Source organism: Aquarana catesbeiana, linkage group LG07 (assembly GCF_042186555.1).
Source record: "Aquarana catesbeiana isolate 2022-GZ linkage group LG07, ASM4218655v1, whole genome shotgun sequence".
NCBI lineage: Eukaryota > Metazoa > Chordata > Amphibia > Anura > Ranidae > Aquarana > Aquarana catesbeiana.
Genome location: NC_133330.1, coordinates 235,994,735 through 236,007,521, shown reverse-complemented (window position 1 = coordinate 236,007,521; position 12,787 = coordinate 235,994,735). Strand labels below are relative to the sequence as shown.

General features: G+C 42.9%; 1 protein-coding gene across 1 annotated transcript in view; it reads left to right on the top strand.

Moving 5' to 3' along the window:
- The window catches only part of LOC141103479 (very-long-chain enoyl-CoA reductase-like), a 130,235-nt gene extending 123,406 nt beyond the window's left edge, over positions 1-6,829 (top strand). The window contains exon 14 of the mRNA XM_073593114.1: positions 5,595-6,829. Within this exon, the coding sequence (XP_073449215.1) occupies positions 5,595-5,722 (128 nt within the window). The 3' untranslated portion in view covers positions 5,723-6,829. The remainder of the gene's footprint in view (positions 1-5,594) is intronic.
- Positions 6,830-12,787: the final 5,958 nt, after the last annotated feature.

The following is a 12,787-nucleotide window of genomic DNA, read 5'->3' as shown; positions in this document are numbered from 1 at the left end:
TGGCTAATTGGGCCCAACTTAGGGGTGTACTCACTTTTGTTGCCAGTGGTTTAGGTTAATGGCTGTTATTTTTTTAAGGAACAGCAAATTTGCACTGTTATACAAGCTGTACACATACTTTACATTGTAGCAAAGTGTCATTTCTTCAGTGTTGTCACATGAAAAGATAATATATTTTCAAAAATTGTGTGTATATGTATAATTTTTTCATTAATCATAGGACTTCTGTTCTCAGCTTCATAAGGGGCTTACAGAACTAATAGTGGAAAGTGCAGGGGTGGAAGGGGGAGTGTAAGCACAGGTCTGACCATTGGAGGACAGGCAGGATGAGCTCCCAGGTAGCATGCAAAAAGACAACTGAGTACTCTAGAAATGAAACCACATCAATCCCAGAGTGATTGGTTTGAAATATAGATGCAGGGGGATTGGCAGGACTATCTGGTATTTCACACAAAGGCAATGCAAAGAGAACAGGATACTTTTTCATACAAGTACATTGTACAACACACCAGAAATATGAAATATTGGCATAACATACACTTTAAAGTGTATGTAAACCCAGAAACAAAAATGTAGTGTATTGCAATTTACCAGAACTTAAATGTGATGGTTGCGTTTATTTTTATTTTTTTCAGGCTAAGAACATTTTCAGTAAATACTCAAAATAGCTGATCTTGCTAGAATTGTAGTGCCCTTGTTATTTCCGGGAGCTGTAAAACAAAGCAGCTGTGAGACCAGCATGATTGCGTGTAAAGATACAGTAAAAAAAGTGTAGCCCCCAAAAAGGGTAGACCCCTATCTGCAGGACAAGTCTTTAGATAAACTGCAATATTTTTATGTGGTTAGATGAGCTTTAAATCTAAGCATGCATTAACATTGTTTTTCTTTTTTATATTAAGAGACCCTTTTACAGCTTATTTTCATTTAAATCGTCCATTCACCTTTCAGTATGTATGTTGCATATTACATCCATATAAAGGGTGTAACATGTTACTAGACAGCGGCCGCTGTCACAAGTAAACAGTGTTGCTGTGCAGGGCTCCTCCAACACAGCCATGTCATTCATTCACTGCAATCTATAAATGAACTAAAAGTCCCGTCTTCCACTGTGGCAGATTCTAGTGATCAATGAGCTGCGATGGTGCTGGTGAGCGCTTTTCTAGTTTGAGCCTGCTCTTCAGTAATTGTTTGCCTGTACAGGAAGACATCTGTACTGAGTGTCTGCAAGAGCCTGACATTGCACTTACGATCTGCAGGTCATGGGTGCAATGCTCTGCAGGCTCTAGAAGAAAAAATGCACATATTTTTGGCAGGTTAAAAAAAGTGCATTCATATATTTTTATTTTTAGAAATGTGAACTTTTCCTTTTTAATGTTTGACATCTACTGGACACCATATGCAAGGCAAGTGACCTGTAAACTGGTACAGACTAAGCCCAGCTGCTATCTGCTTATTAAGCAAGGCTAAAGGGAATTGTCAGGGTTTTTCCCAACATGTCTAATCTAAATTCTTTTCATGCCTCGACCATATATCTTGTGCCACCACCTCCTTGCCTTAAGGATCAATCTTGGCAAGATCTTAACTGCTATATAAAGCATGCTGGCAGTGGGAGGAAAAGAGGCCAAAAAGCACAATATACTGTCACTACACCTAGGACTGATTGCATGGGTGGGGTATACAGTTGCCCTACTCTTCTAGCAGTTTAAGGATATGGGTATATCGTGTGTGGTTTTTTGTTTTTTTATTTTTCTCCCACCCACAAAAGTGTGCAAGTACAGCAACAATGAGTACTCAACTGGAATGCATTGATGAGACTGGAATTTTTATTACAAAGGTGTGACAGCATGATGTGTGTAGGATGTGCTTTTCCTGAAAGCCCGCCTGCACCATGTATTGGCCTTTTGGCTATATAGAAATCAGGCCTTTTAATAGAAATGCATTATAAGATTAACACAGACCAAACTAAAGTTGGTGTGTGTGTGTGTTTGTTTGTGTGTTTTTTTTTTTTTTATACATTATAGTGCCCATCTAGAGGCTTGTATGTAAAGAAACTTATTGCTTAATCATACAGGACACAGACTTCAATTAATCAAGACCATGGGTTATATGCTGCTACCTTCAGGTGAGGATAGGTCTCTAACTTATAAATCCAATTTCAGTCTGAAAAATTGAGACGGCTGCGCTTGGATCTTAAACAGAGAAGTCATGTCTCCACCCAGCTCAATGTACAACCACTGTGACCATTGTTGCAGCATCTGAATCGAACCATACCCGAACATCACCACATGGAAGACACAGCCACCCTGTAACATTACCTTCTGCACGAAACTGTTTTTTAGTGCCCTTTTTGTCTAGGACTGCAAAGCTGCAGAGTGTTCTACAGGGGCAGTGGCAATCTGCACTGGTGTGACCTGCTCCCTTAAGACTTTTCTCTGTCCCCACCAGGAGGGTTCTTCCCTGTGAAGGAGCCAATACCATGGTGTGTGGAGTCCCCTTCTCCTATGGGGGTCCCACAAACACTTCTCACATTATGCCGCCCCCCCAACCTGGCAGTAGTCTTTGGACACTGGGCCCCTGCCTTGTGCACAGAGGGGTGAGATTCTGGAGTTTGGCCAAGAGAAGTGTCATAGGGTGGCTGTGGAACATTGAAATTGTCCCGACCAAACTAGAACATGTGCCACTTTCTTCATAGGGAAGTTTTGAGCGCCATCCCCTGTGTAACATTCAGGCGCGCAATGGTGCTTTCCATATGCATAGTGCTGCCTACTGTAGGAGGTACCACAGTCTGCCCCTAGAGCACTTTGCTCTACAATAGACTACAGCTACACTAGCTACACTGCACCTATAGAGGTAAGTACCCCTCAGGGGATCCTTTTGCCCTCAATTGATGGATTTCAGGCACAAAGGAAATGAATTGGGGAACAGGCCAGCACAGGGCCATAGGGAGGTTATTCAGGGTTCCTCAAACTTTAACCCATAATCCTCCACACCTAGGGGAGCCTCCCTTTATCTCATTTATTTCTTTTAACTAGAGAGGATTTTTTCAGCCTCTAAGGTAGCCTGGAAAGTCTGTGTTAATGGGAACAACAGAATTCAAGGCATAAGTGCCTGCAGTCAACATCTGAATCTATCTGACTCAACCATTTTCATTGGGAAACAGCTACTGAAATGGATAAGTGATTGGGATGAGGAAGTGGAAGTTAAATCCTCAATCTGACAGGACAATGGACAGTTATCCTCGCTCTCTCAAGATGAAAGAAACCATTACATTTCTGGTGGATGAGGTGTGAACCGGTTTAGCTTGCATTGTCCCCACCTACTGGATCTAAGGTCACCTTTGTAGGATTCCTATTCAAAGCGAAGTCACTTCACCTGTGATGGGCCACGGCAACGCTTGTTTAAGCATCATCTTTCTGACCTTTATGTTCCTATCCTAAGACTACCGCCTATTGAAAGGATGTGTATCCAACAGACACATTTGGGAAGGTTACCCACTCAGTCTGTTTTTCTATAGACTGTCACAACTGTGTGATTATTTTTTTCCGGACTAAGTGGAGATTCTCCATTCAACCAATTTACTACGGTAGCTTTGACACACAAATTCTCCTGTGGGATCCCCTTTATCACTATTAGGTGCATCAGTGTGGATAGGCGGGGCCAACGACCGACCCTGGTACCTTCTGACCTCGGTGCAGTGTTTACATGACACATTTGCCACTATGGCTTTAGCGGTGAGACTTTCATGGCGACCCCTGCTGGTATGAGTCACTTCCATGACTTTCCCCTGATGAAGGGATATTATACACCGTCCTGAAACACGTTGGGCGCTCTGGATTCTCATTACTCGTGACGCCACTGTTTTTAATGAAATTGTATAAAATTTTGTATAATGTTTGATATGTTGTAAACAAATTTTGTAATGATTCATTTTTATTCTTTGATGTTGCCGTTAAAGTCCCATTCCTTTGGGGGTAATTTTGCTACCCCTATTCAAAACGAAGAAACCAACAAAGTCTATTCCATGTCTTATTCTAGTACAGGATACTCTGTATGAGGACTGGCCAAGGCCAGACAAGTGTGTATGGCTCATAAGAGGTTTGAACAGGAGTACCCAAGGCAGGAGACCTACTGCAGAAAATGGAAAGTGCCAGTGACCTGGCCATTTACTGCCTCCAAAGAAAACCTTGCTGCTCCAGTTAGATATTTAGCCTTCAAAGACCCCATGAATGTTTTTTTAAATTGCGCTTAACTATGCAACCATTGGTGGTGTCTATGGCTGTTTACCGAGGCATGGCAGTCTGAGTTAAGCACATGACACAGAACCCTATATTTATCTTGATGGATCCCTCAGTACTCCAAAAATTGCTAAACTTTCTATGCAGCAGAACAAGTTTACTGAGAAAAGCTCCAGAATCTACTTGGCAAAACTCCCACCTGGCTCTTATGTCAGTTCAGATGCATAGTGTTTTATGGCTGCAGAAACCATCTGCAGTCATTAAACAGGATCCTTTGTAGACATTTCTTACAAAGTCATTCCTCATCAGACACCTTTGTCAAAGATGTCAAAGCCAAAGATGTCAAAGCCAGTTTTTGGAAGGGTCCCCCCCCCCCCCCCCCCCCCCAGAACTCTGCTTCTAAAGCCAAGTCCTCTGGGTTTCATGCAAGCCCTGGATGTCCAAGCCAATCAAATCTTGTGTCAAGTCCCTTCTTCAAATGGCACCTCTACTTTTACAAGGCCTTTTTGCCCACCTGGTCCAAGGACATTGCGCAACGTTCGCTCTGGAACATGGTGTCCCAGGCGTACAGGCTGGAACCTTGCTCCCGACTCTTTTCTGCTGCATGCACTCAAACCTTCCCACACGGAGATTGTGCACCCTCCATACTGTTGTGCAGCACTTTCCCTCTTCGGAAGTGATTCTCCGTTCCTCTGATAAATACGTTTCAGGCTTTAATCAAACCAGTTTCCATTTCCTAAGCCTCAGGTGGGTGTTTTCCCCATCCTAGATTTGAAGGGTCTAAGTGCCGTCTTGTGAGTTCAGATTTTTAGCCTGGTCTGTTATTGCATTGCTGCAGCCACACGACTTAGTTTCTGTGTCAATGATCGTAAAAAGGTTTAGTTAAGAATGGGAATTCTCTTAGGCCTGTTGTGATTGTTTGCCAAACAGTGCAACTGAGGGATGGGCATACAGCAATGCCCCATGGTCTTGAATAATGAAAGCTTGTACTGTACAATTGAGATAAGGATTTTTTTTTACTTGTAGAATTTTAATTTCCTTTTAAGAGAAGTCCATTTACAATTATAACACTTTTTGCTATCTGTGACCCACTTTTGGGCTTTTCCCCCAACTATCCTTCCTGTTCTGATCCCTGTCCAATAGAGTAATGAGGTTTTCCAAATGTGGACATGGATAGCAATAAAAAGTTGACATTCATCAGACATTGTCCAAAGCTAAACTTGGCTTTATGGGTGTAATAAGGCAATTTTTAGCACTTATAACTAATGGACCTTGGTTTTTATACTTGTTCTCTTGTGATGTGAGTCAGCGTCCACAAATGTACAACTTTTTTTTTTTTTTTTTTTCTCTTGTTAACAGTTGGAATATTTACACTGATCAGTTTTATTCAGCTGACCATTTGGGCAAAGGAGAAACATCACCGATACATCAAGGAGTTCAAAGATTATCCAAGACTACGGACTGCAATCATCCCCTTTCTGCTGTGAAGAGGAACTTACAAAAAAGGATATTTATATATTTCAATATTTTGATACAGAGCTATATATAAAAACCTAAAGATGCATTCATAGCAAAATGTCACATTTTAAAGACATATTTTGTACAGTCCTTTCTGCATATTTAACAAAGGGTATCTTTTTACACACTTGATTCTTCGAGGGGCCTTTGACTTTTATGCAAGCGTGGAACCCTACTTTCCAATTGCTCATGTAATAAACTGATCCCACCTCTGTACACACCCATCAGTAGATACAGGTTTTGCTGTGGATTACGTTGTCGTAGCCTGTCTATCAGACAGCCTGCTATAGCCCATAAGTTTTGTTAGTGCTATGATTTCTTTTAAATGATATGTAGAATTTAGTGGCTGCCCAAACCATTTAGGACATAAGATCACAAAATGTATATTGGGGTTGATTTACTAAAGGCATGGACTGTCACATGCAGTTGCACTCAATGGTAATTTCCCCAGGGTTTAGTGAATGAGGTGACCCTCTGAAAAATAGTCTTTGTATTTTCCCTGCACATGATTGGATATTTGCAAAGTGAATTTCACCACCTTAACTAATCTCTGAAAGAGAAGTTGTACTCTGCAAGAGAATTTATCCAGTGTGAACAGTCGTTTGCCTTTCATAAATCAACCCCATTGAGTTTGAGCTCATCTTGGATACTATAACTTGTCCTTTTGTAACTCCTTGCAGGTTTCCTGATAACTTTATAAAGCCTGTGTGGCTTTGATTGACACCCTCCAATCTGAATTATATAAAATGCATTTGTGATCAGGAAAGGAATCAAGAGAACACTCAAAACACCATGTGCTATACTGTATCTGCTTGGAGCAAAGGCTCATCACTTTGTATAATGGTGCCCACTAGAGTTCTATGTATCAGGCTGCTAATTAAAGGGAGGTACAAACTAGGAGGTTGCAGAAGAACATGTACACATTTGTCCCTGGATATACCATTACCATGGAGTAGAGGTTTTAGGGTAAGTTGGATTTGTCTTTACACTCGTTGCCTTGAAATGACATCTGCGCACTGCTTTAAAATTAATTCTTACAGTTCTCCAACTTGTAAACAGAGGCATCTACAAATGCACTTTTTTTTTTTTTGTACATGCAGTCCAAGCAGACTGATATATATATATATATATATATATATATATATATATATATATATATATATATATATATATATATATATATATATATATATATATATATATATATATATATATATATATATATATATTTTTTTTTTATGGCAACGGGTTAATGGATCCAAAATGACTTGCATCTTCTGCTCTTAAATGGTTTGTAGAGGGAGGTGGCCATTCTCTTGAGCCACCCTGCTAAAGCATAAAGGTTCTGGTTGGCATTTGCCTTGAAAGCAATGTATCTAGGCCCCTGTTAGGTCATATATATTACAAGATCCCTTTTTTGTTCTGTTTTTTTTTTTTTTGGCTTTGTTTTTTTTAGAATTTTTGTTCCCCTGGTTGAATATTTACAAATCGAATTTTTGTTTTGGGTAAAAAATGGGTAGACTTTAATGACTTAATGTATACTGTGCAAGTCATGTTTAATCATACTTTTCCTGAGAGCATCTAATAAAGCCATTCTGCTTTGTTTAAAAAATATCATTCATTACAAAAACTGTTCCTTATTACCACAGTCACACAAATGATAAAGATTATAAATGTTTTAGGTTTTCTATTAAAATTAGCAAAATTGACTTGTGCATAAAGTGTAGCAGAATCCATTTATAGACTAACAGAATGGTAATTTTGTACAAAACCGTGTATTTTATTTTTATATTTATCTCGTGTTGAATCAAGTGAAAAGAGCAGTACATTACACTCTGAGGTGCCTAGCACACAAACACCATAAATAGGTGCAAAAAGCTTTTGCACAGGATATTTCCTTATGAATAATTTAAAGCTTACAGCCTGCTTTAAAATATCTGCACCTAAGAACAAGAGCCATGCCAATGATTTATCAATTTAAAGAAAATGTACCCAGGTATTTTCTACCTAGAACAGGCAACCGGTGAAATGCATATGTGGGTACGGTCTAACCAGTCAAAGCATTTGGATTTGTCCATCCAGCCTTACATAGGTCTCCAGGCTGATGGTTATTCAGAGCGGATTTTTGCAGAATGAGAAGGAAGCAGCAAAGTGAGGGAGTGACTTATTGCTGTGGATCTGTTCTCTGTCCAATCAGATAATTGGGTTGTGTAAGATGAGCTACTGATGCAGGAAGGTTGTGGGTCTAGCTAGGTTGTCTGGCATGGGTGCTTGGAGTCCTGGACCTTTAAGACTAGCTCATCAGAATTTTGAAATCTTTGGCAGGTAAAACACTCCCATACATTTATTTCAACTATGTGTTGAACTGCTTGTCTGGCCTTCATCCTACCTGCTTGATGACTAAGCTGAAGAAACGTTGCATAGTTTTTAATGAAAAACCTATTCTTGGACTACATATAATTTTTTTTTTTTTGTTTTGAAATTTTGAGCTGAATACTTTGAAGATTAATTGGATAACAGAACAGACTAACTTTTAATGTTTGTATGCAGTTTTGTTTTCTACAGCTTACAAAAGCCATAATATAAAATAGTTCTGTTCATGAAACAATAAACTGATTTTCATACATTAAAGTGTCCTTTTTTTTTTTTCCTCTCCATTATACAGAGATAATGTCGTCAAAGTTGAGAATTATTGTAAAAAGGTTAAACTTTGCCTAACTAACTACTTGATGGGTTTTTTTTTTTTTTTTTTTATTTATTTATTTTTTTAGGTTTGTTACCACTCATCCTAAAGCCCTCTAGCTCAGTTCTGGTGCCCCTGCTCAGGGCTGGCTAAATTTTGTGTTATGGCTGAGTGGTATGTAACACGGGGTTTATGAACACTTTTTTTTTACCTCGGAGGGAAAAAGTTTGGGAAAACCGGGTGTTCTGAAACTATTAACCAGAGTGCAGCATTCAGGAGTGTAGTCCAGCGGGCATTAAAATTTACATACTCCAGACTGTGCTGCTAGGCATAAATTAATGTACTAGGTATTAGAAAGGAATCCTGCTCTAATGCGCCAAAAAAGTAATAATAGGTGACTAACACCACTAACAAATCGCAGTGCAAAGTAAGTCTAAATATCTTTATAATTCACAAATCCCAAAACAATGTGTATGAGAGCAGCTACCCAGTGAAGTCTGAATAAGGGACTCAAAGGGTTAGGCCCCTTTCATGCAGGGGTGATGCCATTGGATAAAACGGTGCTATTTTTAGCGGTGGTTTTACCCCCCTGCTAGCAGCCAAGAGAGGGTTAAAACCACCGCAAAGTGCTGCTGCAGCAACGCTATGCCGGCGATATAGCTGCGCTGCCCCCATTGATTTCAATGGGCAGGCGCAGCATATACACCGCTCCAAAGATACTGCTAGCAGGACTTTTTTACCGTCCTGCCAGCGCATCGCTCCAGTGTGAAACACAGCAGCGGCTCTTTCAGGGTGCTATTTTTAGCGTTGTAGCGCCTGCAAAGCACCACAGTGTGAAAGGGGTCTAACTGACCAGGTGCGCTTCTCATTTGGTAACCAATATTCACAGTTAAGTGTCTGACATCTTAAGTTTGAACTTGTATTTGTTTTTAAGTCCATCAAAATTAAACATCCATATAAACAATAAATCTCCTGGTGAAACGACAAAACATTACGTGGCAGGGTGCTCACCCAAAACCTTTCCCACGGTAAATCATGCCTATTACCAGAGTTTGTGGCTCTCAAATTATAGAGCTCAAAATCACTTGACACTTTTTTGACACACTTTTATATTTTTTTTCACACTTTTCGCAATCAGTGCTATAAAAATGCACTGATTACTGTGTAAATGACACTGGAAGGGATTAAACACTAGGGGGCGATCAAGGGGTTAAGTGTGTCCTAAGGAGTGATTCTAACTGTGGGGGGGGAGATGGGCTACAGTTTGACAGGGAGCAGTGATGTCTGTCCTGTCACAAGGCAGAACAGGGCAATGCCTTGTTTTACATAGGCACTTCCCCAGTCTGTGGCTCTGGGAGACCAGTGGACATAGAGTCTGCGGGCACAGTCACACTGTACGTGGTGGGCATGCCTACTAACCCCCACCAATTAAAGGGGATGTACAGGTATGCCCGTTTGCCCACTTCTGCCATTGTGCTGGCATATATCTGCGTGCAGCGGTCAGCAAGTGCTTAATGAAGGTATGTTACCTCTACATCTTGTATGCCCTTCCACATGTTACATTCTCTTAACCTCCTGTACACTTTGCTATCCTCCCAGTAAGTTTCCCTCCTCCCCAAGCAAAACCTTGCCCTCACTCAAGTAATTCCCCCCCCCCCCACCACCACCACCACAGCCATCTAATACTCATGGCTGTGCTTCCTGCACCGTGCACAACTCTTCCACATTTTTACTTCTACACCTTCCCCTATCCTACAGCTCTCATCTCTGCATCCAAAGTCCAACCCTTCACAGTTCTCCCCTTTTAATGATGGTTTTTGACACCTAAACAGAAAAAAAACAAGGTTACAGTGGGCTAAAGAAAAGCAATCATGTACTGTGGATGAAAATGATATTCAGTAATGAATTACGAATTTGCATTGAGCAGGGTGATGATGCTGGAACTTTTGTTTGGCGCAGTTCCAATGAAATGCCTGAAGGGAACATACAAATTTCCACAACCATTGATGACATGGGGTTGCATGTCAGGTAAAGGTACGGGGGTGATGGTAGTCATTAATTATTCAATAAATGCACAAGTTTATATTGAGATTTTGGACCCTTTTCTTATTCCATCAATTGAAAGGATGTTTGGTGATATCATTTTTCAGGATGTAATCTGATGCAGATGTTGTTTTTGGAACTGCAAAGTACATGGTGATTACATACTTTTTGCACCAGTATACAACATCTGCTCCTTTCACCTCTGCATAAAACCCCTGCCATTTCACAGCTCTTAACCGTGCAGCGGGCACCCTGCCTCCCCTTCGCAGATCCTACCAATGCTGAGCCAGAGTTATTTGGAATGAGAATCTTTCATGTTGGGATAAAGTGGACCTCTTGCATAATGCAGCCAGGCCCAGATTTACTCCCTTTGCCGCCCCAAGGCCGGGTCCTTCAATGCCACCCCCCCCTCACCCATCAGTGTCCCCTGCCCCTAAAGACCCACATTATACTGCCTTACCGAGAGCCATTTAGAGCCAGGAAATGTGTAAGCCGGAGTTTGGGGGCGGAGCGAAGCTGCTCTACTGTAGTGCTATTTTCCTTCTTTCCTTCCCTTGTGTGGGGGGGCTTGGAGAGAAAGCAAAGTAGAGGCAGGTGCTGCATTGCTGTGCCCAGTGTGTCGGCAGGACACAGGAATCAAAACACATCTAAACTTGTGCACTCACTCACAGGGCCGCTGTTAGGAATCATGGGGCCTTCGCCCCCTGAGGGGGGAGAAGAGGTGGGAGAGGGAGGTGAGAAAGGGTGAGAGGAGGAGGTAAGGGGGTGAGGAGGCAGAAGAGAGAGGGGGTGAGAAAGAGAGAGGGGGAGGGGATTGGGGTTGTGAGGGGGAGTGGGGTGAGAGAGAGAGAGAAGGGGTGGAAGAGAGAAGGGGGCTGAAAGAGAGGGGGGTGAGAGAGAAAGGTGGTAAGAGAGGGGGTGGCCTGACAGAGAGAGGGGGGGTATCTGACAGAGGGGGGGGGAATAGTTGACAAAGGAGGGGAGTAGCTGACAGAGGGGGAGGAATAGCTGACAGAGGAGGGGAGTAACTGACAGAGGGGGGGAGTAGCTGACAAAGGGGGGGCGAGTAGCTGACAGAGGGGGGAGAAGCTGACAGAGGGGGGAAGTAGCTGACAGAGGGGGGGAGTAGCTGACAGAGGGGGCGAGTAGCTGACAGAGGGGGGAGTAGCTGACGGGGGGTAACTGCCGGGGGGGTAAGTGACAGAGGGAGGGTAACTGACAGAGGGGGGGATAACTGACAGAGGGGGTAACTGATAAAGGGGGGTAACTGACAGAAGGGGTAACTGACAGAGGGAGGGTAACTGACAGATGTAGCTAACAGGGGAGGGGAGCTGACAGAGGGGGAGTGGCTTACTGAGGGGGGAGTGGCTGACAGGGGGGGGTAGCTGACAGAGGGGGGAGTAGCTGACAGAGGGGGGTAACTGACTGAGGGGGTAACTGACAGAGGAGTGGTAACCGACAGAGGAGGGTAACTAAAAGAGGGGGGGTAACTAACAGAGGGAGGGTAACTGAGAGGGGGTAACTGACAGGGGTAGCTGACAGAGGGGGAGTGGCTTACAGAGGGGGGAGTGGCTGACAGAGGGGGGTGAGAGGGCAGATGAGAAAGATACCTCAGTGAGGACTCCAGGAGACACAGCAGAGCACACGCCAGGCAAGGAGGCGGGACTCTGGGCGGCCGCGATCACCCACAGTCCAGCCCCGCCTCCACATGTGACCAATCACAGACTCTCGAGTCCGCCGCCCGCACGTGACCTATTTAGCCAATCACAGGATGAATAGGTACGCCTGCTGCCCATCGCTGAGCTCGGCTCGGATGCCGAGCGCACAGACAGTAAAATATGTGTAACAGTGATGGCGGGCGCGGGAATCGGGATGCTGAACTGCTGCTATATGTGCCCGGGTTTCAGGCGGCTTGAAAACCGGGCACATGTGTCCAAAACCGGACAGGTGGCAACCCTAGCTGCGCCGCCCCTGCACCACTGCCGCCCCGAGGCCTGGCCTCGGTGGCCTTGTGGGAAATCCGGCCCTGAATGCAGCCATGTGAAAAATACACTGGATTTCTAGTCGAAAGCTAAATCTTCCTAGGGCACTACATAGGCACCACCTTAAACTGACTATTATGCATAATTATGATGGAGTAGTGCAGAGTGTGGGTATCCCCTTTTTTAAGGACTGCCTGAGATCTGAAATTCCCTACTAGATGATGCTGTAGGTGGAATCTGAGATTTTTTGATAATTATAATAGAAATTGCACAAAGACATGGACATGAAACAAACAACTATTCCCTGTGAAATAATGTAATGGAAG